The sequence below is a fragment of the Poecilia formosa genome, unplaced genomic scaffold (assembly GCF_000485575.1).
Source record: "Poecilia formosa unplaced genomic scaffold, Poecilia_formosa-5.1.2 Scaffold190, whole genome shotgun sequence".
NCBI lineage: Eukaryota > Metazoa > Chordata > Actinopteri > Cyprinodontiformes > Poeciliidae > Poecilia > Poecilia formosa.
The window spans coordinates 274,876-302,869 of NW_006800129.1; the positions used below are offsets into that span (position 1 = coordinate 274,876).

The 27,994-nt window shown below is 38.7% G+C and overlaps 1 protein-coding gene across 1 annotated transcript in view; it reads right to left on the bottom strand.

Moving 5' to 3' along the window:
* Positions 1 to 12,294: 12,294 nt before the first annotated feature.
* LOC103147793 (cadherin-4) overlaps positions 12,295 to 27,994 on the bottom strand; it is a 253,551-nt gene continuing 237,851 nt past the window's right edge. Inside the window, exons 13-17 of the mRNA XM_016678784.1 lie at positions 23,960 to 24,199; positions 22,395 to 22,631; positions 20,510 to 20,649; positions 20,246 to 20,410; positions 12,295 to 17,346 (exon numbers count right to left, since the gene is read on the bottom strand). Of these exons, the coding sequence (XP_016534270.1) occupies positions 17,140 to 17,346; positions 20,246 to 20,410; positions 20,510 to 20,649; positions 22,395 to 22,631; positions 23,960 to 24,199 (989 nt within the window). The 3' untranslated portion in view covers positions 12,295 to 17,139. The remainder of the gene's footprint in view (positions 17,347 to 20,245; positions 20,411 to 20,509; positions 20,650 to 22,394; positions 22,632 to 23,959; positions 24,200 to 27,994) is intronic.

Consider the following 27,994-nt stretch of genomic DNA (forward strand, 5'->3'; position numbering starts at 1 on the left):
TAACTTTTGCTTTTAGGTCTTGTCTCATTTTATAGATGCACTTTTTTTGTGCGTCCTGCTGCTCAAAAGCCTTGAGGATCTTTACACACCAGACACGCCCACACAGATGGACATCTCACTAAGGATCATTGCAAGGCACTTTGCTCATATTTCTTCAGATCTAGTGGATTTGAGGCTTAGACGCTTGTTTGTTCTGCTCTCTCTGCAGACAAGGTATCTTATGCCTGTGCCTGCAGAAACCGTTGTCTTCTTGTCTTGATATCCAGGCAAAGGCAGTCCTTCTAAGTCGTCTTCAATATGAGTTGTCAGGCTGTATTTGCTTATGTTACTGTGGGACACCAAACTCAATTCCACAGCCTTGTTTGATTTTGCATAATGAGAAGTTGCTGCTGCTCACGGGATAATGTTTTTGACTGACAACTATGAAGATGAAGGAATGTATTTCAAATATTTATTTCACGGATTTTGAAGAGCAGAGTTGGCTTCTTAAAAAGCACACTGATGGGACAACTTCGGTGACCTTGTATGTGTTTTGAATATAGTCCACACCCTGGGTTATTCTGGTGTGTTCTTAATGGCCTGGTTTTGTTGAGTTGTTTACGGTTCTTGTAGGAGGCCTACATGCACCTATCAAAGGCATGGAGATTATATGATTGATTAAATCATGCATATACTCATTTTTGAACCAAGTATAAATTGATTCAAGTCAAGTGTTTCTTTTAAATGTTATACATTACCAAGGACGGAGACTGCTGACCAAGAAGAAAACCCCTGTGACAAGGTGGACAACTTTAGGCTGAATTTGCAGCAACCCAGTAAACATTTAAATGGTCTCTCTTGGACACTGGTGTCCACTGCTTCCAGTGTCCTGCAACTTTTAGATGTCTCCCAGGCCTAATTAGCCTAAGTAAAGTGGTTGAATTGAATCATTAGTATATAATCATGTTCTATAGAGTGCTACTAATGAATTCTTTCAAGTCTGATTAAAAGGAAACATCTAAAAATTGCAGGACACTTTGCCTCTAAAGCTTGAGTTTGACACCCTACCTGGTACAGCATGGAGTCAATCAGTTAAGAGTTCCTTACTAAAGAATTTATTCTGAAATGGGTATTTCCATTTAATAGCTATTGTCACATTTTATAATAAAATACTTGTTGCTAGAACATCTGCAGAATTAGTGAAGGCATTTTGAGTTTAGAAAGCCATCTCTCTTTTTTTCATGAATGAAACGGTGGCCTTAAAGCAAAGTAGACTTTTCATTTTGAAACAGCCGGATTGGAAAGTTTTCATTGTGGAAGAAAATCAGAAACATTCCATTCTTAAAATGATAGCCCTCCTTCTGACATGTGGCCAAGCAGAAACGACTACTTCTGCGTCTGTCAAAGGAGCTTGTTAGAGAACATGGTGTTCTTTTAGGCGATGTATTTAAATTCTTGTCAGACTTCTCAAAGATAGCAAAGAAAACTGAGAAAAACACTGAGGTCAAAGGAACATCTAACCCTAATTATTTTAAAAGCTATTCATTTCTTTAATTTGGCACTCTTCACTCGATAATATATAGTCACTCCTAATCTAAAGGAGATGCTTTAGATAATCACACACTTTTAATATCAGCAAAGAAAAGATTTATAGTCAATTTTTAGCTGTACTGTATCTTTTCCAAATAAAACCCTGGACGTTCTATTTGAGATAAATATTTTTTTGGCTTCAGCTTTTCCTTTACTTAAAATGAATGGTTCTGGGGCTCAGGGTGGCTCAGTTGGTAGAACACCATGTTCAGAGGCTGCAGTCCTCGACACAGTTGTCCTGGGTTTGAGTCCTGGTCTTGGGCCCTTTGCTGCATGTCTTCCCCATCTCTCTCTCTCTCTCTCTCTCTCTCTCTCTCTCTCTTGTCTGTTTACTGTACAATAGTGGCTTCTACAGTCTAAAATATCTTTAAAATAATATCAATTGCTCTGAGTATTATTCCACCCTGAATCCTTACATTTCTTCCCTTTGTGTAAATTACATTTTTAGGTACTGTTAATAAAAAAACAAAAACAAAAAAAAAAAACGGTTATTTTCACAACTGCTTAAAAGGCTGGGTTGATTTTACTGGCATATAAGTGTTGGGCTACAAATTAGGCTGCGACGTGGCAGCAATTGAGAAGAAAGTAAAGTCCCCAGATTAAATGTTTCTTCTAAAGGTCAGGCTTAGCCAATTCTATGAGGAAAACAGCATGGCTTTTAATCAATCTGAGCTTGTGGTCCAGATAAACCTTTGTCACGCTTAATAACGTTCCACTTCCCATCAGTCAATATTTGTGTGCTTTTTGATAATATCCTCTTAGGCACTACCCAGAAGTTTCAGGAGGGACTCTCCTTGCTTTTTGATGGGTTTAATCTGATCAAAGTTTGTCATGTAAAGAAAATTCATGAAACAACTCTGGCAATCTGTAATGACAAAGGCAGGGCTTACTGTGCCTTTCAAAAACATATGATGCCAATAATTTGAGAGAACAAAAGATCTCAGTCAATGAAAGAGACATGGTGATTCCTCGCAGAGCACAGTGCTCATGTAGTTGGATATGGATTCCCATTACTATGTGCTCTCTGAACGCGAGTGGTGAGAGTGGATCCCTTGGGGCTGAGAATCAACCTCCACTTACATTCTCTGCACATAATTGAACAAATTAGCCATGAACAGCTGTTACCTGTTAAAATGACCCGCATTCATTTCATCACTGTGGACAAGAGGTCTGATAGCATCTGCATGCTGCAGCTGTCCCACTGCTCCGATTAGGTTGCCGATTTCTGCTTTCAATATATCATGACAAACATAATTACTTTAACATCTCTTTTTATGGATTCTACAAATCGGCAGGCGTGCAGAGTGTGCCAAGTGTCCATCAATTACAGTCACTGTTGGCTGAAAGGCTGTGCATTCGCCTACTTTGTCTTGCTTCGAAGAGAAGGACGGTCTTTACTGTAACTGAAGAAACAGCCAAAGGTTTTGGAATTTTCACAAACATTGACTTCATGGGTTGATCCTCAGTAGCCTCCCAACTGTGAACTTAGCCCATGGTTTTTCGAGAGCACTCGAGAAAAGCGAAGCAAGGTTACAGACTTGGGTCTTAGTGGCCGTTTATAAGGTTTTGTTTGTGGGTAAGTGACTGCAGGGAAAGGTTTGGAGTCATACTGTAAGTGGGAAGTGGTTAAAAAAAAATACTGACCCCAATATTAATTTTAAATGTGCTTAAGAAATATGAACATTTCTATTCTTTTACATAAATAACTATTGGAGAAAAAACATCTACTGCACTATTGGTTAAATGACAACACCCCATGGTTTAGACTAAATGTAATCTGACAGATGTAAGCTGCCCGTGTTATCATCCGTCTGTTCACCTCTGTTATGTAATACAATATTTACACAATTTTATGCCGAGCAACAAATTCAAACTTTCTCCTGTTTTGAGCCAGTAGATCTTTGTTGAATCTTTTACTGGGCCTCCTCTGCCTCAAGGACATTCCCAGAACATTTTCAAATGCATAGCCAGATGGAGGCCAATGAGGATCTTGCAGTGGCACACCAAAAGGCAAAAGCCAGACCAGAACTTCAGGAGTTTTATTATGAGGTTGTCGAAAATGGTCTGTTAGAAAAATATTGCAAGATAGAAGTAAACTGGCCTACTTTATGTCTTTTACTCTACAATTACTAATACCAAATATATCGGTTTCAGTAGCATCATGAATGAAATAAAGAAATAAATTGCAAAAACATTCATAAGCATACATTTGGCATTGATACCACAAACTTCATTATATTTTATTTATTTATTTATTTGGTCATGCAAAGCAAATTGGAGCAACATATGTATGTATATATATATATATATATATATATACATACACACACATACATAGGTCGCACTTTTCAGAATTGTATTTGTGAAGATTTGAAAACCAGAAATGTACCTTGTTCTTTTATCCTGTGTGTTGGTCTGTTAGTTTGTGGAATACCTGCAAAAACTAAAGCTGTGTGAATTCTTCTGAAGCATACTTCTCATAAATAAATAAAAAAATTAACCTGTCCTCTCTCATCTCTAATGTACACTGAGAAGTAGGACACACACACACGAGGTTGGGCGGAATAAGCAATCTACAGTACTAGCCAGTGGCCCTTTGAAGAAATTTAAAGACGGTGTAGTTTCTTCTTCTACGATCTTAAATGGGAACAAATGGAGAAGAAAAAGGTGAACCACAGCCAGTTTCATTCCTCTGTGAGCCAAATGATGCCTCATCATGGAGAATCTTCAATCATCCCTTTCCTTGATTATGTGGTTGGAGAACACCAATCAGCAGCTGACCTTTTGCTGCGGGAGCAGTGACAAACGCAGCATGAGGAATGTGGGTGTGATCTGCTGGCTCGGTGGCCGGGGCAGCGCAGAGTGAAGTAGAGAGGGTGTTCTCATTTGTGCCGAGCTGGTATTTGGATTAGACGAGACATATTTTGGAATCCGAACTTGGAAACTTTCAGCCACCGCAGTGATCACTCAAGCCACAAGGAAATAGAGACAGAAGAGCTCAGTGGTTACATAAAACATGCCAAAGGAAGCTAGAGACTCAATTAGTTAAGTCCCCCCATTAGCTAGATCGTAAACTCTTGAGGCTCCATTTTGTGCTGAAATAGAGAAAGAGATTTTCACACAGCAAGTAAGTCCTGAGGGGATTTAAATCTAAAGCATTTTACATCAAGGCAAACAGCATGAGCAGCGTCTCTGTCAGGGGTTCCCTCTGCCTTCCGATTGTATGCTTCCAACTCACAACACAGTAATGTCAGATTAATATTTCAGATTTTACTCATGAACAAAGTATTCGTTGTTGCACAAAGATCTCATGAATCAAACATGCCACTTGGTGAAGATTAAACAAAAAAAACTAAAAAAAAATCAATGGCCTGAAAAACACGGCCTATTTAATTCCTACACAAATTTCATATTAGGAAATCTGAAAAGCAGATATTGTAAAAGGCTTTCTGTCTATGATTGTTGTGAGTTTCCATATCTGTATTTCACAACAGACAAGAAGTGATTTCAGTGCAATAGCTTCTCCAGTAGCTCTATGAGGGCCATATCTGGAGGCTTTGTGTAGGTAAGTACTGACAGATGGTGGGATCATGTTGACAGTACGTATGTGAGTGATAGATTGCTGGTCTGTGAATAGCTGTGGAGCATAATATGATTTGACTGTAAGAATGGGATCTAAATCTGATTTCAGGCAGAACTATGGGCCCAGAGCTTCTCTCCTTTATCTAAGTCCCTCTCCAGCTGTAATGTTGTTGGCTGCAGCTGTTCTCTCCTTGGTGTGGCCTCATTGACACAGAAGGACACATTATTCTTTCTAATTTCAGAGGGTTAAGAATCACCTTTTAAGATGGTCAGGTGGATGTTTTTGACTTCTTTTAGCAGTGAGCAAAGTTTATATGCTAAATGTTCTCGAAAACAAATGCAAGAAATACCATAGCAGCACATTGACGTAAATCAATCAGGCATGTTATTATCATGGAACCTTTTAGCAGGTGGGACATATGAGGAAGCAAGTGAGCATTTTGTCTTTAAACTTTACCATTAGAGGGAGAAAAATGGGCAAGTCAGAGGTTTTCAGCGAGTTTGAAGGGGGCGACATTGTGATTATTAGATCAATGGTAAACCAGAGACAGAGTCATGGTTCATTGATGTAAGTGGAGAGCGAAGGTGAGTCACAGTGGCTCAAATTCCTGAAAAAAGTTATTGCTGTTTCTGACAGACAGAAAAGTATAAGAATACAAAGACCAGTGCAGTTTCCTGCTTATGGAGCTACCTGGGTAAAGTCCTGTAAGGATGCCCATGCTGGTCATGTTGCCATTTGTGACTGATGTAAAACAGTCGATGTCCTTGACCAGCATTGTCATGTCCATTTCAGAGAATTATTACTATCAGCAGAGTGAACAATAGAAGAAAGTTTGAATAATCTGAGGAGAATTGTATCTTGTAAACTTGTATAAGACAGATAAAAAAAATTTGGGCTAACACACAGACAAAAAAAGAAACTTCTGAAATTCTAATATTTAGCATTTGTCATTTTCCACCCCTGCCTCAATACATAAGTTTACTGGTTTTCATTGCTGAATTCTTCCCTTACTCTGCCTGCACTCTATGACTCACAGTTTTGTGGAAGTTTCCTTTTATTTTCATTATAAAAGAAATTATGTTCTATTCTGCAACTGCAACTGTCTTTTTCTAAAATCCTAACACGATGGCAAAATATACAAATACTTTTTATTAAATTGTGGTGTTATGATCTTTATTGACTTGACTTTGTCTTATTATTTGGTTTGGTTTCAGTTTTGTTTCACATTGCATCCCATGCTTAGTTCCTATATTCTGAGTTTACATACTGATTGAGAGGTTGTCTTTAGTTGCTGTTTTCCTGTTTGACCTTTCTTCCTGTTTTATGTTGAAGCGTTTTCTAAATATCTGTGTTTGGTTACTTTATGTTTTCCTTTTTGTTTTTGAGTGTCTCTAACTTCTTGGCTGGTGTATTCATGTTCTTGTTGGGTTGGATTGTGCTCATTTGTTGTCGCTTGTGTTTATTCTGCTTTGCTTTGTTTTTGTCTTTCTTTCTTTTCTTTAAGACTTTTTTATATGCCTGACTACTTTCTCCAATGTGGCCCTCTATAAACTCTAAACAATAACATGTATGTAAATTCAGGAAGCTAGGAGGTTAAAATGAGTCATATGTGAAAATAAGATTAATGAATGAAATGTACATGTGCTGTTACATTCCTAGTTTTTAATATCAGTGTTACTGAAAAGCATTGCACCTGCCACTGCTATCAAACAGTGACTTCTTTAGAAATTCTGCAGATTGTGTGTGATGGCTGTTAGAATTGCAGGATGAATGTTTTGTGAGTTGTTTTAAAATAATTTTCTTGTGTCCACCCAACAGCAATCATATTTCAAAAAAGACTAGATAAAAACTTGATCACAAAAGCATTAGACAATCTGCCTGAAAGAACTAAAAAGTAAACATTTAAGATTCAGGGTAATAACACTAGTGTAGCTTGGCCATTTGTTTATTTTTATTTCTAATAGCTAAACATTTTTGAAATATTCAGAGCAAATAAGAGACAATTTAGAACATGGGCTGGTCATGTCATTTCCTTTTTACCCTGGGTGTCTCGTCTATGTCCAGAGGTGATGCGTATAGTCCACTAAAGTGGCCATTAGTGGAATATCCAATCATAGCAGGGCCATATACTGTCTCCCTGCATCCTTCTTTGACCACCACATCCTAGGGCCATCATAGAGGAAATGAAAGTCACTGATGAATGACATGAGGAAATGGTATGGACAGATTGATGACTGCATTTTCAGAGCTCCCTCAGGGAATAAATATAACTTTAACTAAGTTCATTCAGCTGCAAAGGGCACATGTATGCATCGGACCTAACTTTAGGTGTACACTTTTGTTTTCAGATTTTGCAAGTGTCTAACAAATAAAACATTTTGATATAAAAATCTGTTTTCCTGATTTTCTGCATATAACTGACTTCTTTGTATTTTACCATAGAAACAGTGGTCTTAATTCTCTGTGATATATTTTTTCCAACTGCTACGTACGTATAGCTCCACAGCCATGAAGGGCTCATTCATGCCGTCTCACTCGGTTGATGCTGCAGCGTGCCTTCTTCCTGAACTCTGGAAAGTATTGATGCAGAGGTTAATCAAAGGTGTTGCTAATTCGATCCATGTATCTTGTTCAGCAGGGGTAAATCATTGTCTTCCTTCTGTAGGACGCTCCTAATGAGAGCTGAGACACATCACAACATTTCATAGCATGATGGCTGCACTTGAAGAAATGTTTTAGCTTTCTAGAATGACTTTTATGTTTTCAGATCTGGCTTGTTTTTTGTGATTTCTATACTGCATGGATTTCAGTTTTTGTTTTTCTTCCTTTTTTTTAACTAAACACATTTCTAATTGTATTTGAAAACTTTAGTCACAAAGGTTTCTAAATGAAGGCGCCACATCATGGTGTATTTTATTACAGACACATAAGAATTCATTAATGATCCCTTTGATGCATTGTGTGACAGTTTGCTGAGCTATGCTTATATTATAATGAGACATTCCCCACACCAAGCGTGACTATGCTCCATAAGTTGCATGACTCCCGAAATGCAAAAAATTTGCACCACAAAGAATTGTCCAATCATACAGAATTTAGAAGTGGTTTGAAAGTGTTGTACATCCCGTACTGCTAGTCACACAGGCTTGTACCTTAGACAGAGAAAATGACATTATTAAATGGAAAGATTATGACTCTCTCAGGTCCAGTCTAATTACATTTTCTTCTCCTTGTATTAAGTACATCCTTTCAAATACTATGTACATGATGCACACAGTAATTCTAACTTATATATGTATACAAAATATATATTTAGACTACATAATAATTTTTATTTCACTACTACCATGTGCAGGCCTATAATATATCCTTACAAAACATAGAAGTTTGGGCTTGCAACATGACAAAGTGTTTAACATTTCAAGGGTATAAACTGATACTTTAGCAAAGGTTTACATGTTGACTCCCCATTGAGAAAGTCTCACCTGATTCTCCAGCCTGAGATCAGTCTGATTGCTCAACAAGCTAAACTGTATTTGGCACATAGCTCACTTATCTTATGTATTTGACTCAAGAATTAACCAGTTACTAATTATCTCCTTTAAGCAAACCTCACATTATCTGACAAGTAACCTAACTTTTACAGAAAAGATAGCAGTCTTATTATACCACACTGGATAAAGATGTTAAAAGAGCTCCAATTTAGAGCAATGTAAGATTAAAAAATAAAATAAAATGCATGTGATGGATTCACAAAAGAAAAAAAAAAATCATGAGGCATTTATGCAAACTGTGCGTAACGATGTATAGCTCCACTATGTGTTACATTAATTATTCCAGAAAGTTGGATAAGTATGTCAACACTGCAACCCGACTGCTTAGAGGGGAGAGGTATGTTGTTGTTTTTTTTTTGTCCTATGTTGTAACTTTAGGAGAGAAATCTGTTCGTGACTTGTGTGAGCAGCGTGTAACAACAGAGCATTCTGACTGCATTTGCACTGACATGGTCTGACAGGTCAATCAATGTGGAGAAGGTGGAATGGGGTGTAGGTTCGCCGATCTGCTGTGCCAGAAGAGAAAAAGTAAAAGTCATTTCTATTCTGTTCCTCAAGCTGCCATGGCCGCCTGGATTGAATGCTAAAAGATTTCTCTTTATATTTACCTTTGCTCCCACAGCGACTAAAGAACGATTGAGACCTAAAGAAGAGTTGTCAGTGAGGCTATCCAAGATGATTCAGATGCAGTGAAAGCGATAAATTGTTGAAGACAACGCTGATCGTTTTGGGTAATAATCAATAAACAACGTGTGGCTTCACTGAACTTTCAGCTTCAAGAGTTTGATTTTTTTCAAGGTTCCTTTGTGTGTATCTGCCAGACCATTCTTCTAGTCAAAGCAAGTTTTCATTCCCATAGGTGGCATCTCAATGATGTGAGTATTTGACCTTGCTGTGTTGTTATGGTCCAAATAACATTTTTCTCAATATCTAGCAATATGTTTTAAAGTTGTTGTAACTTTAATTAAATGGTAACTACTCTTTTATTCAATAGAATGATAACATACTTTACTAGAGCTGTGAAAATTGCTAGAGGTCATGGATTTGATGAGGAAATGTTTTTTTTTTTCATTTTCTCATCAAACTTGGGGCAAAAGACTTGAGATTTGACTTGGGGGGGGGAAAAAATATTTTGAACATTTTTAGCTTATAGCAACTTACATTTATGAAAAATGTAAACTTTATTTGAATTTATTTGTAACTATAGTCTTTTTCAGGTAGTCTTACTACCTTGCAGCAAGAAAGTCCTGGGTTCAAATCCCAGGCTGGGGTCTTTCTGCATGTAGTTTGCATGTACTCCCTGTGCATTCACAGATTCTCTCCAGGGACTCTGGCTTCCTCCCACTGTTCAAAAACGTGACTCTTAGGTCAAATTGGTCTCTTTAAAATCTCCTTAAATTAATTTATGCACAGTGTAGCCCGCCTCTCGCCCGGTGACCCCACAAGGATAGGCACGTTGGATGGATTGATGGAGTCTTTTTCTTTGATTTTGCACATTGCTGTAGGTTTTCTAGGGCGGCTTTGTAAAACCAGAGAAACCAGGGACAAGAAAAGCAAAAAGTTCCAGCACATTAACTTCACTTGTTTCATATCGTCTACTCTCCCTGTTAAATAAATACTGATAAAAGACAACTGTTTTTTCTTTTTCCACAGGACATGAATTGAGTCAAAGTATAATGAAATTTGTCCTGCAGTTTAAAAAAAAAAAAATTTTTCTTCATGTGTAGCGTCTTACAAAATTTGGAACAAAATTAAAAAACAGACAGCAGAAAATAAGATCCAGAGGAAAAGTTTGATTAGCAATGTTCATTTTCAGATCAATGAACACTCTTATTTACAGCTTTGAAACATCTGGTTTTGTTTTTATTGTGATCAAATTTGCAATAGATTGAGGGAGAAAATTAGGCACAGCTTTTTTCAAACCTCAAACCTCCTGTTTTTCATCTGCCACAGCGAAGGGAGGCCTCATTACGTTGCCTTGGAAGACATCTGACGAATGAACATCCTTAATTGTGCTGATCATTTTAGCTTCATGTTTGCTCATGGCTGGAAGTAAAACTAATTTTGAACATGAATCCCAGCCAATAATCAACATACTAAACTGCTGCATACAGAAGTACAACACAATTTCTAATTCGTTTTGATTCTAATTCTTTCCTTGGAGCAGTTTCTCAACCCTCGTCCTCAAGGCACAGTGCTCTGCATGTTTTAGGTGTGTCCCTGCTTCAGCTGAACTGGTTTCAATTGATGGCTGATTAACATGCATTTGCTGAACTGCAATCAGCTGAATCAGAGGCAATGAAGCAGGGAAACATCTAAAACATGCAGGGCAGTGAGCCTAGAGGACCAGGGTTTGGAAACGCTGCCTTAGAGGACTGTTTCTTGTAACATGTTTGTTTGTGGAAGACTAAAAGTACATCATTTACATATGGAGATCAAACCACTCCAGTTTAATTTAACAGTAAGCATCAGTCTGAATGTAACCCAATGACTTACATGCACAACCTTTGGTTTAAGGCCAAACATGCTGTTGTAGTTTTTACTAACTGTGAATACAAAAAGTATTCACACCTCTGAGGTTGTTCATATTTTAAAACTTTAATGGTAATTCCATCCGATAGAACAAAAATGTTACATAATTGAAATACTGAAGAAAAAGCATAAATATTTTTTAAAAGTGTGTTCAACCTCCCATTGTGAATACCTAGCAAAACATAATTTTGCTGCAATTAAATGTGTCTTTTTTGATAGGTCTCTACCACCTGTGTGCATCTGGAGCAGGGATCCTCAAATCCAGGCCTTGAGGGCCAGAGTCCTGCAGGTTTTAGATGTGGCTCTGCTTCTCCACACCTGACATAAACAATCAGGTTATTAGCAGCACTCTGGAGAACGTGACTGCACTGAGGAGGTAATTCAGCTACTCGACTGAGGCATGTTGAACCGGGGTCGCATCTAAAAGTTGCAGGAAAGCGGCCCTGGAAGCCTGGATTTGAGTACCACCGATCTGGACACTAAAATGTTTTATCTATTATTCTTAATAATATATCTAAAGGTTATCCATGAAAGAGTTTCCAGGAATATCTGTAAACAATTTCCACGTTTTGCTGCTGATTTTCAGTTGGATTTCTTTTGGAATTTTTGACCGCGATTAGGGAAACATTTGTGTTAACCTTATAAGCTTAACCTTAAAGTGCTCTGCATCAAATAAACACTTTAGTAACAAAGAGTCAGATGAAATGCATTGCTTAGTGGAAACAGCAGGTGACACAGAAAAGACGAGATGCTCTGTTCTTACAAGGAGGGGAAATTTTTATTTATAACACATGATGCTGACAGGGACTCTCTGGCTCAGCGTCTATATTACAAGGTTTATCTGCAAGGCTGTGAATGTACTGTATGGTGTTTCTGGAAACCAACGTCGCAGTGGCAATATAAACACACGCTTGAAATAACAGACTCTTTCCCTTTTTTTTCCCTTTTCTTTTTTTAAAAAAAGGTACAAACAACAATATAAAATATTTGTGCTGTTGGCAATTTACAAAAAAAGTCTTTTGACTTGATACCTGTGCAATATTTTTTCTGCTTGGTTTTTTCTTCCTCTTTCTCCTTCATTTGAAACAATATGCGTACACCAGAGTCCCATCTGGACTCCAGCCTCCGTCATGCACAGTTTTTGAATTTGTTCATGATAATTGCAGTAGAACTCATCTGCCCATTATAAAAAGACACATGCAAAAAGCTCCAATTGTACAGTTACAGCTTGCCTAACATGGTCTGTTTAGCATCAAGCAAATATTACATTATGTACACTTGGACTTGAATAGCAGGAGGACTCGTATGAGAGCCTGCTGCCCAGATTTGGGCTTCAATCCATAGCAGAACAAAAGTTTGGCATCTTTTAGAATCTCCCTTCAGGTCTGCGTCCATGGTGATAAAGAGTCCAGAACAGCCCGCAGTGACCGGGTGTTCTTCGAGTAACCCCAAGTGTCAGATAGAACTCAGGGTTGAACTTTGGCAGTGCAGTCAGTCCCTCTTGGTTTTCATTTGTTAATTCTCCCTTTAAATTAGCAAGAGAATGTCAACACAACAGATGGACCACGACTTCAACAGGAAATAACCAATATTTTGAAGATCACTGGGGGGGTCAAGTTTCACTCTATGCACTGGTGCCTTGCTGCCAAACCAACATTCAGCATCACTACAACAATGCGTCATGTCTTCATATGTAACACAGTTTATGGCCAACGTCTGTTTGGCCCAGAATCTGATTTGAATGTCTGATTGTGGAGCATCACAACTATGATATTTCTTCTTTCTTTGGAGACAGGATGGCCATCAGTCTTAGTGCTGCTCTTTGAGTGAATTGAAACACTGCAGAATGGGATTATATAATATAGAACACTCTTATATGTACAGTAAGGCCTAGAGGAGTGAGTGTGTACTGTACAGGTTGGTTTGGAGTGGAAACCCTCTCGCCACGATGAAGCAATACAATTATGGCTGTTAGCCCGTACAGATTTATACAAATTCTAGTAAATGCACATGGCTTTTTGTGAAATATAACTTGCAAAGGATTCATTTGGAACCAAACGATAGTGGGAAAAAAAAAAAAAGAAAAAAAAAAGACTGCACAGAAAAACTAATGTCACCACATGTATAAAAAGATTCTGTATTTACAACGTTTATGTGTCAGAAAGAATCACAAACAGGAACTAACAGCTGTGTTTATTTTGTGGGATATTCTTCAGGCTAAAAGGCAGTCACACAGATAAGAGCTTATCTAGCAGTGAGCTGTGGAAACCACTCCGTTTTCATATCTGAGCTGGCGGCTATCCTGATCATCGTTTCTAGGTTGTATAAGCAGCAATTCATACTTATCAATCTGCCAACCGAACCAAATTGACCCTGTTGACCTGTTTATTTACACCGGATTGGTTACTCCTTTCGGGGGTTTTTTAAAGTCACTTTCTGTCTACTTGTATCTACAGCCAAACATTTCCATATTTTCTTACCAGTCTTTTTTCACTCAATTTACACACTGGTTACTGCTATCAAGGGTTTGCAAAGCAACAGTTTCAGAGCTGCTAAAAGGATCTGTTATACTGTTTATACCTTAAGGTCCTTTAAAAGAGATGAGAGAGGAAGTGACCGGAGCACTGTTTCCGTGTTTGCTGTCTCTCCTCCACCTGTTGCTGGGAAGCTGGCTGAATAACAGCTACTATCCTTTTCCCTTGTTTAGAACAAATAAAATGCCAACTCTTTGTATAGATTTCCAGTCACAAAAAGCCAAATCATGGTGCGAGAAACTATGACGATTTTATTAAAAATAACACTGTTTTTAAACTACAGTTCACAAATTATGAGCAGCAATAACCTAAACAGCCAACTTTACACTTTAACCAATCAGATAGCCCAATCAATTAAGAAGCTAATGTCAGCTTGTTACACTCCTGTTCATCTAAAAAAAAAAAAATAGAAAAAATGTATAACATTCTGTGCAATAAGACTATTATCTAAAAACTGCTAGTAAAATAATTTCATGTTTATTGAAAAGTTTAATCTATGCATCAAAATAAAATATGGTATTGTATCAGTGTAACTAGAAGTATGTTATTTTGCAGCAACAAGGCCATTAGCTACTTAAAATGTTCAAATAAAAGCAATTTGATCACTTTGGTTTTAAATCTTTGTCTAAATACTATGATAGCATGAAACTGTGGTATTTTTTCCTCAAGGCATCTCAAAGAGCTTATGCCCGCTTCCTTGTCATATTTTGTAAAACAGTGGTTTGATTGTTATCTAAATCTTGTTCAATAAAAACTGAACAGATTAAGAAAGGAATAATTAGAAAAAGCTTGCTCCTTTACACCCGCTGACCTTTGTAGACCTTCAGGTGAGTTATCAGTAAGAAACAATACAAACCTGCCTGAACAAATCATGCTCTCAAGGATCAGTTTCTCCCTGTACCTTTTTTTGAAATGTTTTGCATATTCAAAAACTTTAATGAGCAAACTATGTTTAACCAATCTACAACAGTCCCTGCAGCACATCCCGGATGTGCCACAAATTAAGTTTACAAAAGCTTAGAGACAGCTGGCAGACAGCAAATGTGTTAGGAAGAGTCTCATTACTAAAGCACACGGGCTTCACACAAATCTACCTTTCGTAAAACCTCTTAAATTAATGTCAGGATTTTCAGACTAACATTTTAAATAAGTGGAACTCTGCCTAAAGAGAGCTGGTTTGTGACAGTGCTAAGTCTGTTTGCCGCTGCTTATTTGCCCCAGTTTCTGTTACAGATGCACCAACGTTGGGTTTTTTGCAAAGCTATGAACTGTCAATGCAGATTTAAGAATCTTTGTAAGAGCTGCCATAACATTATTAGTGACATGATTTCTCATTAACTACGTACTAGAAGCAGACGAGATGTCACATTGTGTCAGAGAGATGGGTTTTGCAAATTTAAAACAAAGACACATTTATAAGGGAGTTGACATTTCAAAAGTCCTTTAGCAGCTCAAGTTTGTGATTGGAACAGTTATCAATTGTACCTCTACACAGCAATCCCAAGTGTATCCCCTAGATAATGTTCAATCCCACTTTAAATCTTATATATTTGCCAAAAAAAAGCCAACATTTCCAAATCCAGCATGATCTATAACCAATGTGGCTGAAACTGGACATTTTGGTTTTCTCTGTTTAGCCTTCCTGTTATCTGCTGAACTCAGCTCCAATTTCAATTTCTTGTGGCGGACTGTTCATTTTAAACCAATAAAAGCTGCATATAAAAGAAAACAAAACTGCAAAAATTCTAGATGGTGATGAAGCAACATGTCACCTGAAAGAACAGCTGATCCTGATATCCTTATAGAACACACTTTTCCCTTTTTAAATTTTCTTACACCTACTGTGCTTTCACTGATTTTATGTTTAAACCCCTCATTGGTGCAAACTTTGAGTCTTCTTCCCAAAGTAACAACGTCCACATATTAAGTGTGTTGCCACTTCTGTGGTTTGATATGGTACATCCACTGATCTGAAAAGGTATAAGGCTTTTGTGAGTTCTGACTGATTAGATCACAAGTCAGGAGCACAGGCTGAAATTTGGACCATTTCACTGTGAATCTCTAGTTTCTGTATCAATGTTTATGTCAAAAAGTTATAGGACAAGCAAGATGGGCTAATTTGGGTAAAATTAGAGACAGTAATTCAAAGTACAGCTAATTGTAAGGTGAAAGATTACGTATGCAAATATTGGATGATCTTAAAGCCAAGCTCCTAAATAACCTCTTTAAGCACTTCACACCCAGCAACATTGCAGAAACAAGACATTTAGCTTGTCAACCTTTATGATTAGTAACGAGCCCAATCTCTCACACACTGAGAGCAAAACAAACACAGCTGCTGTTGCTACAAGAAACAAAGACACAATGATTTTTTTTTTCTGTAAGACAGCCTCTTTACATGTATCTGCGATTTCAGCAATCACAGTCAAGCTAAATGTGATCTAGGGGCACAGGTACATCTGACTTGAAAAAGCCTAATGATTTGTCCGTTGCCTAGAGACACACTGTAGGCCTATGTACAGTATGTCTACTTGAAGCGCCCTCTAAAACAAGCACTGACATCTCCCGCTGATACCACGGCCCTGCCGGACGGGAGAAATGACGAGGGAGATCTGAATTAAAGGGTCTGGGGTCATGTCACGGCCTGTTAGCCCAAATAATGGCAACCAATCCTGAGTTAGCAGGAGTCTGCTAAAAGAAACCCACCACTGAAGGCACTTTTTTTTTTAAACAACAGTGCTTCTGTTCTAAGTAATTCAAGTTCAGGAAAGAATGGATCAGAACCCTCCATGTAAAGAGGACTTTCATACCTGTGTTACCTTTTCTCTCACTTTTGTTTGCCTCAGAAAAAGCATGTAGCTCAACCTAAAGCTCCTTCAGACAGGCGGGCGGGCGGGCGGGGGGCTGACGGAGAGGGAAAAGTGAAATCCCTCCGGAAAAAGGGAATCTTCTGAATCAAACGAGACTGAGGACAAAAACAAAGGCAATAGAAACTGAAATAAAACCAGACATAAAAAATAAAAAAATAATCAAAGTGCACAACTCAAAAACTGACGTGACAAAAAAAGTACATGAGTTTGAGCGTAGATATGACACAAAGCCTGCAAATCAGAGCTTCTGGTACAGTCTTCGACAGGCTTAGAGCAGGAGCCAGTTGAGAAGAGCACCTGGAAGTGACTCACGGCACTGATCCTCTGTGGTGGGTTATTAGATTGGTTGGTTGGTCCGTGTGAACATGCCATCTTTAACGTGTGTTCAAGAAGGGTGTAATAGCCCCACTGTGTTGTGGAGACAGAGCTTGGCAGGCCAGCTGACGGGTTGAAGGTGTGTGTGTGTGTATATATATGTGAGAGATGGGGCCGGATTCTTAATCGTCATCCCCACCCCCGTACATGTCAGCCAACTTCTTAAAACGGGGTCCCCAGTCGTTGAGGTAGTCATAGTCCTGGTCTCCTGTGCTGGAGGAGTTGAGGGAGCTGACTGAGCCGGCGGTGGAGCCGCTGCCCTCATAGTCAAAAACGAGCAGGGAATCATACGGAGGGGCCGTGGGGTCATTGTCTGCAGCCCGCAGACCCTGATGAGGACAAGAAGAGCAAACAAAGCAAACAAAAGATGAACTCACTCCATATTTACAGCAATAAAATAACGTAAACTATTCAGAAGGCTCTCTGTGATTATTGTTGCCCAGGTGTACAAAACAATTTAGAAAACATAAAGCAACCCAAGCCGAAAATGTGGGTGGATATGAAAAACGGTAAGTTTGCAGAATTGAAAAATTCTTCACTTTCACAAGTGGACTTTTGAACCAATCAGTTTCTGTGTTTCTACATCAAACTTACGTTGGCGGAAGCCGCTGGCTAAGCCTCTCCGTCACATCAGCTGATCGTTATCCACTAATATAGAGTTGTGTCCCGTGGACACGGACATTTTCAGGTTGAGCTGTTTTAAACGACTGGGTCAAGCTTCCCCTTTGCCAACTTTGACCCCCATTTTGTACCTACAATTTTGTGCCTGTCCCTGCTGTCGCAGGGCGAGAGGTGAGACAAGTTGGCAGTCCATTACAGCTCTGACAAAGACAGATAATGAAGCATGCCTTTATTTATAACCCAGGAGAGATTAGACAGGAGAGGCGTGTGTTTTCCAGAGTTTTCCCTTCCAGACTGCAAAATGTGGTGGGAAAGTGTTAAATGAATCATGCAAGACTTGCAGTAGCCAATGTATTGGCAATTGTGCTGCAATTTCATGCCATAAGCTTGTTTTTATTCAGTTCGGGAATGACATGGTTGCAAAAAAATTTCAGCGACAGGGAACTACTGCCGAGAACAGTGAGCACTTTGTAGAAGAGGGGGGGATTTTTCCAGTCCTGTTAATTAATTTGGAATGCTGGCAGAAGGGGGTGTTAGAAGATACAGACAGCCAAGGCTCATGCAAAAGACTAACATAAGACCCACAACTAGGAGGATCCATGCAAAACCAGCTGTACTGAGCTTTTTATTTTAACCCCCCTCTAGTTTTTAGGTCTCCAGCTCTCAACCAAAATGTTTCTAAGATAGCTATTAAGTTTTGAAATGAAGTGTTCAGCTGTTGGAGAGTTTGGTGCAAAAAGTATAAAAAGCTTAGCAGATATAATTTTATGGATTCTGGGTATGGATGTGCAGTAAAAAATTATGCTGATCAAAGCTCCATTACAGGCACTTCAGGCTTCATCTCATAAAGCTCCTTCCAGTTCTGTGCTGTTTATGGTAGGGGGTACACGCTTGTCTAGAACAATGCCGTTTTCTAGCAAGTTAAAATTCAGTGGAGGAGCACATATTAGACTATTGTAGGTCAAAAATGTGTGCTTTGCATAAGTATTCATGGCCGCTGAACTATTTCCGATTTTGTCCCATTACAGCCACAAATGTCAATGTTTTAATGGGAATTTTATGTGACGGACCAACCTGAAATTGCCCATACTTGTGAAGCGAAAGAAAAAAGATTGAGGATTCTCAAATTTTCTTAAGCAACCTATTTACGTAAACAGAGTACATCTGTGAGTAATGTATCATCTGTAGAAGTGTTCGGTGAAGGCCTCAGAGATTTATTAGAGAACATTAGTGAACAAACAGCGCGATAAAGACTGAAGAACACAACAGAAAAGTCGGGGATGAAGCTACGGAGAAGTTTAAAGTGATCTTAGATGATAAAACAATGTCTCAAGCTTTGAGCATATACTAGAGCGCTGTTTAATTAATCATGTGAAAGCGGTAAGTGTGGAACAATAGCAAACCTACCATGTTCACATGTAGGTTTGCTTACAGGCCAGAAAAAATGGGCCTTACTTAATCAAGAGGAGCTAAGAGACCCTTGGTTATTCTGAAGGAGCGGAAGATCCACAGCTCAGGGTAGTTGAGCAGTCTGCAAATGCAGAACAGTGGCAAGAAGAATGGAGTTTTTGAAAGAAAGTCATAAGGAGAGGTGGAATAAGCTCCCTCTTCAGTATGGCCAGGTAAGCTGCTCAGGGCTGATCTGACATGCAGGGCAATCCTGGGAGAAAACCTGTTAGAGACTGAAAACAGACTTAAGACTGGGATTCACCAACCAGCAGGACAACAATCCAAATTAGATGTCCAGATGTGGTTAGGAGAACAGCATGTTCATGTAGAATGGTCCAGTACAGGCCCAGTCCTTAATCCAATTAAAAATCTGTGCTGGTCATTCACTGAAAATGCCAATAAAAGGCACTGAAAAGCAAACAGAATACAAATAAAATCTTGTGGGTGAAATGTACAAATAAATACAGTAATAAATAAAATAATTCGGCATACAAGTTTTTGTATTCTCATCATTTGCTGTAGTAGCTGTGACATTGCATTTTGTAAAAAAGAATTGAAAAGTGTTTTTCATTCAGTGCCGCGGTTTTAAAGAAAAACATATGAGGGCCACCGACCTCGAGGTGAGGCAGGTGAGGAGAACAGCCCTTGTTGACTCGAGAGAAATAAAGAGAAAAGCCTAAAAAGCTCCATCCCCCGTGGATTCAGAACGTGGCAAAAACACCATGTGTTTGCCGTGTTTGAGTTTAATCGGACTGCTGGAGCGAGATCAGGTGAGTTTATGTGTGTGAGACAGAGACAGACAGACAGAGAGTCAAGGCTGGATGGATCAAAGCTGAACAGCTGCCAACACCTCTCGAGTGTGAACGCGTTGTCATGAGTCTGTCAATCAGTATTTCCTCGCATAAACGTGCCAGCGTCTGAGTTTTGTGTGTATTTATGAGTGTTTGGAGGGTGGGGTGGCTGTAAAGTGAAGGAAAACTAGTTGTCATGTCATCCCCCCCACCAAAAAAAAAAAAAAAAAACAAGCAAAAATTTACAAATCACACTATGTGTCGCATGGAAGCACGACTGAAAAGTTACTGCACCGTGCGATAAGCAACTTTATAGCTAACGCACGGATTCGACACATGCCAGACATACAAATGTCTCTAAAATCACCTCATGGATAAAGTCTCCAATGTCTCCAGGATGGGGCACAACTGGTCTGATGGGGTACTGAGACTCTGGGATGATGGGCCTCTCGTCAACTCTGCGTACGCCAGGCGGCTTGCTGATGATGTGTTCTAAAGAGTCGGGCTGCTGCAGCTGGCTCAAGTCGTAGTCCTGCAACGCCACAGAGGTAGAGGCACATGAGCAGCGTAAGCATGGACACAGGCTTTGGTGTCCGTGCGGACGTGTGGCGTGTCTCTCTGAAGCTCTCACTTGGTCCTCCTCTCCTCCGCCCTCCTCGTCGTATTTGAGGATGTTGTCTCGGACGTCATCTTCGGGGTCAATCAGCAGCTGCTTCGTCTGCCTCTCCTTCTCCCTGCGCTTGATCCACACCACAAACAACAGCACCATGCCTGCAACAATTCACAAAGGAACCTCACACAGCTGCAGGATGTGCTGCAACAACACAAAATCAACTGACACCTTTACTTATTGATGAAGTGATGTATTCAGCCTTGCTAAGGGATCTACACACAGCACCGAAGCACAGCAGTGTGTAAAGCTAAGGGCTTAGATTGGAAAAAAAAAAAAAAAGTTCTGGAAGAAAAATAAGAGTGTTATTAAATGATAATTCTATTATCATTTAATTTCAATTTGATTTGCACAATTCTGGGTCTCACTGTAAATATTTTCAAAACTACAATGGTATGGTTTTTAATCATGCTGGGGTTGAAGTGTTAAGCCATTACAATGCAACTTTCTGTTCAGCACTATTAATGAAAAGCACGGCTCATTGCACTTTCGCTGTGGGGACCTCGACATTTCAAATGTCTAAGAAGAAAAAAAAATCAGTATCCGGAAACAACCTTGTGTCTAACCCTTTTGTATCATTTCCTCCTGTAAACGTTGGATGCCAACCGTGTCTCGCAAGCTGTAAAATAAGTTCCCCCTGTCCCACCTCAACCATTTAAATCATATCTGGTTCATGTCAGGTTGCAGTGGATATTGCACTCGGCACTGCATGTGCATGTTACATGCTTGATCTCGATTTGGGGACAAACGTGTGCCTGTTTAGCTTGTTTGTCTTTTTGGTACTCCAAAATTGTATTTACTTGATGGTCATGCGCTCAGAAATTGGCTGGTTTGAACAAGCTTTAGCTTGATCTGCCCTGACCCAGGTGGAATCTCAAACATGCGAACTTTACATAATATGCTCATGCATAATTTCTAAACACCATCAGGTACTGGTAACCACAGCGATTTCTTCTAAGTTATTACTGCAGGAACTAAAAGCTAGCTGTTTTAATATCACTGAGGGCTTTAGAAATTAGGTCAAGTGAGGTACTAAGAAACCCTTACAGAGTATTTTCAATGGAGACACAATGTTTTTTTTGTTTTGTTTTTGTTTTTTTAACTGCTTAAGGGAGCTAGACCTTTATGTGTGCTCGTAATGTTGCACTTTTGGTTGTTTTGCACCCACAAGGTTGCTCTGTCTTTATTATATTGAGTTTTCAAGCTTTGCATCTGATGGATTAAGCGGCCTTTAAAACGTGGGCCGCGTCCACATTGTCTTGCAAATACAAATAGAGACTGTTGTTTACAGCTAGAAAGACTAACTGGGTTAATTATGTTGAGGTAAGATGCAAAAAAAACAGTTTAAGATTTCAACTCTAAATATCTAAAATCTATTTTAACAGCAACTTGTCTTTGCTTCAAGAAATATTTAATGTTTGTAAATTATATATCTAAAAAGAGAATCAGAATTGGCTAAAATATATATTGGCCTGTCAGACTTTTAGAAGATTGCTGTAAGTCATAAGATCTTAAATTGGCAATAAATCTCTGAGTGCAACATCTTTAATATTTACTCCGGGCTTAGTTGTGAATTATGCAAGTATAACTTGTGGCTCTTAGTTGATCTGTAGGTTTGTGTGAGCTGATCAGGGTTTGAGCTACTCAATGGAGTGAGAAAGAGTTCAGATAACATGAATTATGACAGGAATACATGAGGATGTGTTTGAAAATCAGTGTGTAAACCAGATTGTATTCTTTGTCAGGCGGCCATTGTACGAAAAACGCCTGCAGGTCTACAAGTAAATATGTGGACCTCTTGAGAAGCATCAAGGTTTCAGTGAACGAGTCCATTAAGGACACTTACACAGCAGTATGATGATGCAGATGAGGATGAAGATGATGGCTCCAGTCCCCAGGCCAGCGGCCGCGACAGCACCAAGTGTGGTACAGTCTCCATTGTCATCGCACGGACAAACCTTCACTTTGATGACAGACCTGTTGGACAACGGAGGGTTGCCAGAATCTGACACAATGATAGGGACCTCGTACATTCCTGGTTCTAAGTAGACCTGGTACCGAAGAGCGAGACGGGCATAATCACCTGAGCAAAACGAAGAGGGAAAAACACTTGTTAAGAAATAACCATGTTCATATTTATTGTTTTGAAACTACATTTCTTTCTTGTGTCAGAAGACTTCGGGCACAAAATTAGACATTTTACTTAAAAGTCTAGATCTTTCTACTCCATGTTAAGCATATTATTATTCATACTTTGCATCCCCTTGTTATTAACAAAGCCAAAGGTTTTATTATTTAAACATTTACGTCATGTGAATGAATTAAAAGCATAAACAAGATGTCAGCCTCTGGTAAGTTTATCTGGCAGTTAATTTCATATTCCATAAAAAAAGGAAACACTGGATCTCTGTTTGAAATTGCGGGTTGGGTCACACATTTTACACAGTGTTCTACTTGCTCAGTCCATTGACCATATTCTCAAATGCTGGGAATAATCAAGATACAATTAAGTTTATTTTTTATGCTAAACATTGTTTCTCTTTTCATCTACCTGAGTTCATTCTGATGAAAAATTATTTAATTTCGGTACATTTGCATGTTTAACAATGGGACTTACACTTCAGTCAATGTCCCTTGATATAGTTCTACAGTAGCTAGGATCCATCAACGCCTAATTAAATTCAGTGGGTATAATTTGGAAAGACACAAGCCTAATGGAAAACAAATCTATGGCATAATGAGGCAATAGCCACAAAATTGTGAGGCAAAATGGCATCAAGGCACATGTCTGGGAAAGATACGAGACAGTATCTGTAGCAATAAACATTAGGGATTATAATTATTTCCAATGGAATGGAAATACAATGGAAATAATTACAGAGTGCATCGACGAAAGACTGCAAGAACTTAAAATCCAAACATGGTGATGGCAGGATCATACTGTGGTTTCACAGAACCTTTGTAGAAGTCTTGGGATAAGTTAACAAATTTGGACCCGAACCCAGAATTGCTCGTCTGGAGAGTCATGATGGCTGAGGACCAGCGCTCCTCATCCAATCTGGCTGAGTTTGTGTTTCTGCCATGTGGACTGGGTAGATTTCCAAATGAAAGGTGTGCCAAGCTTCTGCATTATTCTCAAGAAGATTTGTGTTTTGTTTTTTGTTTTTTTTATGAACAAATCACTTGAAAATCTGTTGTTATCCGATTCTCAAATCAGAAGTGGAAGCACAAAGTACAGTAATAAAGTGGTATAATAACGAACCAAGAATCCACAATTTTCTCAGTTCCAGTTATCTACCTGCATCATGTAACATTTACAAGAGGTTATACACTAGCAAGAATGGTGGAAAAAATTCATGATAAAAGTTTTATTTATTTAGTCTTTTCATTTTTTCGGAGGCAGCTACTCACCACTGATCCGTGCAATGGTCCAGTTGCGTCGGATGCTGCTGGGGAAGTTGGGCAGCTCGAAGACAAAGGGTCCAGCGTTGGGATCCGTGTCAGCATCGGCGGCAGTGATGTTGACACCATTGACGTTTTTGTTCATCCTTTCGCAGATCTGAGACTCCCTTGGTACGAGAGCCGGGGGGTTGTCATTAATATCTATCAAATAGATCTGCAATGTGCCTGTGCCGCTGGCTTCAGGAGAGCCTGGGAGGAGGAACAGAAAGATATAAAAAAAAATAAAAAAAAAATAACATCATGACAGAAGGAGAAGAAGATGACAAGTGAAGATGTGTGCAGTGAAGGGGAGGACGGACGGAGAGAGAAAACAGAGAAGTTGTGGCCCATCAGAGGAAATGTAAAAATAATGAAATACGAATAAAAAGAGAAATTAAACAGCAACAGACATGAGGTGAAATGAGCATTGTTCATTCATGGTTATGATGTTGGAGGTAGGAGTGCTGTCAGGCTGGGGGATAGTTTCAACTTTTGAAAGAAATACTTCTGACAGTTTTGCTTTTCACTTCATCTTTTGGCCTCGCAGCCAAATCAATCCCATCACAGTCGATGCAGATGCAGGCAGAGCACATCGAATCACACGGAGAGGGGTTAGGCACAATAATGATGACTGTAATATAACAAAACAGGTCCTTGTCTGTGTGTATTTACACAATGCTGTGAGTCATCTTTGATACTGGACACAAAGGCTACTTTCCATGCAGCAAAAAACATTTTTTTCTGGAGACGAATGGGACTTTTCAGCGTAAAAAAAAAGGTACCCAGTGTCAAATATAAACCAAGTATTAAAAAAAATGCAAAAATGATCCACAGTTCAGACCAGAAGCTGATACATTGGCTTTATCTAAGGGAATTAATATAATTTCAATTCTGTCAGTGTGAAAACTCACTGAGCCATTGTTTTTCCAGCATGGTCTGATTACACAACATACAACTTCTGTGATTTTACTAAGCAAGCTTTGAGCACAGATGTTTGAATTTACAATGGTTAACATATACAGCAATAGCATCGTGTGAGACGTCAGTTTTATTGCCAGTGGTTTAGGAGCATTACACAAAGATGGGTGGATTAGTTTGCATGTGATTTTCTTTTTCAATTTCACCTCAAATCACCGTTCATCCAGTTGACAATTGTACACAATTGTGTGTCCCACCAGGACAAAGATCTTAAGCACACAGCCAGCATTAAGCCTATAGTTTGGGCCAACCTTACCGAGGGGGCTCGGTAAGGTTGCATAGTATGCATAGTATGCATAGTTTTGATAAGAATTAAAATGTTAGATATTTAAATTTGTGCTTACAATTGTTGACTTTAAAATGAATTGAAGTATAATTTTATATTACACCACAGCCTCACTTCAAAAAAGTCTAATATGTCCTTGTTTTACAGGGAAAAAAAAGTAATTACAAACAGCATACAGTGAATTTACTTGTGTTGTATTCAGCCAAATTAATTTATTTGACCTTATTATTCATTTAACTGTTAAAAGTGAAACTGCTTTTAAAGATAAGCATACTTGTTTTTTGTTTTCAGAATCTGTTTAACACACTGCAAAGCCTCATTACGTCAACACATTATTTTCTTCAACAGCTTCTCACAGGTAAAGCAGCTTACACACATGTGGAAATGGTGGCTTCGCAGTTTCAAAGAAGTGTTGCACTTCATCCCACATTTAGTCTGCAGAAAGTCAACTTGTAAAATTTGCTCTGATGCTTTAGGCGGGCCATAGCAGGTGCTGTTTCAACAGCAATACTGCCAGCTTTGGACTGCAATAACATGCACTGCTGCACATAGAAACACTCACACCCCATCTACAGACACAATTTTGAAGCCGTTGTGTTGATTGAACAGAGTAACAGACCATTACCAACGACATTTATGGAAAATTGGGAATAAAGGATAGACATTTAACAATTGGGGAAGTGAAATAGCTGAGCAAGAAAACAAACATGAGAAGGTGTGTGTGTGCAGCAGCAAAATGAGACAGAAAAAAAATCCCCCAAAAAAGGGGGATTTTAGTGACATAAACCCTTGAGCCGCTTATTGAGAGAGAACCACGGGGTGACGACCCTCAGCTGCCTCCAATTACAAGTCATTTTGCTGTCATGCCCTAATGGCAGAGCCACTGCATGGACTCCCCCAACCTTAGGGCCTATCTCTGAGATCAGATAAGGGCAATGCAATTTAAGAAGATTTATGCAAATCTTACAGATCTGCCAATTAAGCGTGGCTACAGAGCAAGACATTTCCCAAAGAGGAGAAAGGCACAGCTGAGGAGAGGTCAGAATGAGTTTGTTGACTCATTATGACCTCTGTGATCTTTGTTTCAGATCAAACTACATGTTTCATCTATTTGGACTACTCATTAGTAATTTAAAACAGATTTCTTTTGTAACGGCATCTAGACATAGTCCATGGGTAAATAGAAACGAATTGTAAATAGTTATGTAATTTTAATAAACTGTTTATATAGTAAAAAAAATATGTCATGTAAAGCTGGATGAAAAAAAAAACAAACATCTGATGAAAAAATGAATACAACATAATGTATGATAGGCTTTAACCAAATTTGTTACAAAAAGTTCTTAATTAAATTCAAGAAGTAAGACTGCTTGATTATGAACAAATTATAACTGTTTTGGTCAATACTGAATTTCATTATTTATTATTTTACTAAGGATGGAACAGAAAATTTCTAATATAATTCAAAACCATGAACTTTTATTTTGAATGCAATCTGAAGGCTGTAGGAGAAACTCAATTATCTGTATCAGCTTTAAAACAGGGTGGGAACCGACGGAGCAACCGGTGCTCAATGAAAAGGCTTAGAACAATATTCACTTTGAAGAGTCCCCATTAGGTTCTGCATATGTACCTGGAAATGCTGCTAGAATCGCTTCTGATTATTAAAAAAAACAAACCAAAACAGAAGAGAAGGTTTAATTTACAAGAGCCCTAGTGAATAGTAGAGCCCTACTTGGCAGCCAAAATAATCTGGCAAATGAGTGAGATTCACTACAAAAGCTTATCTTTTAACCTTAAGCTAGCCAGTTGTAAAAGCTGGGCTTTTTGCTACAAGGTTAGTGACGTCTGCCAAGACGAGAGGTTGCACATAAAATCATCACATAGCTTTGAAGCTTTAGCAGTATTGGCCACATTAGCCAGCATGGATATTTTAATATGTTTAAAATTCAGAGAAAATGTCAAAACAAAAGCAGAAAATTAAGCAAAGCTAAGTTAATCATAAAAATGACATTAATACAAAAATAAATTAATTTGTTTTTTTCAAGGGTGGTTTCCCATGCATATTGTCATTATCTATTGATTTCACTGACACTAAAAGATCGTGCATCAGGAATATTAACAAATGCTTTTTTTTTGACTAGTTAGACATATTTTTAGGCATCCAAGCATCTTCATCACAATTTTCATTACACATGAACATAAATGCAGAAACATGTTTCACAAACACAGACTTTCACACACATGGCTATAAGAACAGAATTCCCAGACTTTTCCCCTCATTTTGTGGTACTGCTAATCCCGGCCATGTATGGGAGACATGTGGAAGCAGCTTGCCACAGCTGATAGGAGAATTAAGTGGGCTTTAACCAGCTAAATAAATAATTATGTTTGTGTAAATTTCTCAAAGGGATTTGTCTTAATTCTCTTTTTCGAGATGTCAGGAGTGGAGAAAAGGCATCTAAGAGCTGACCATATGTTCTTTGATGAGCACATCCACACGAACAATACTGTACAGGCATTTACTAAAGGGGTGGACAGCAAGGGGGAAACTGGAAGTGTGCTTCTCACCATGCTGTCAACACCTCTTCACCGTCCCTCTCTAATATTCTTACCGCTTCACAGCACTTTTACCATAATCTCTCCGATGTTATTGCAACACCTACAAAGTCACATCTGCAGGAAGCATTTGCCTCCTCAGATTTATTAGGTCTTTGCTTATTTCACTTACATTTTTCAGA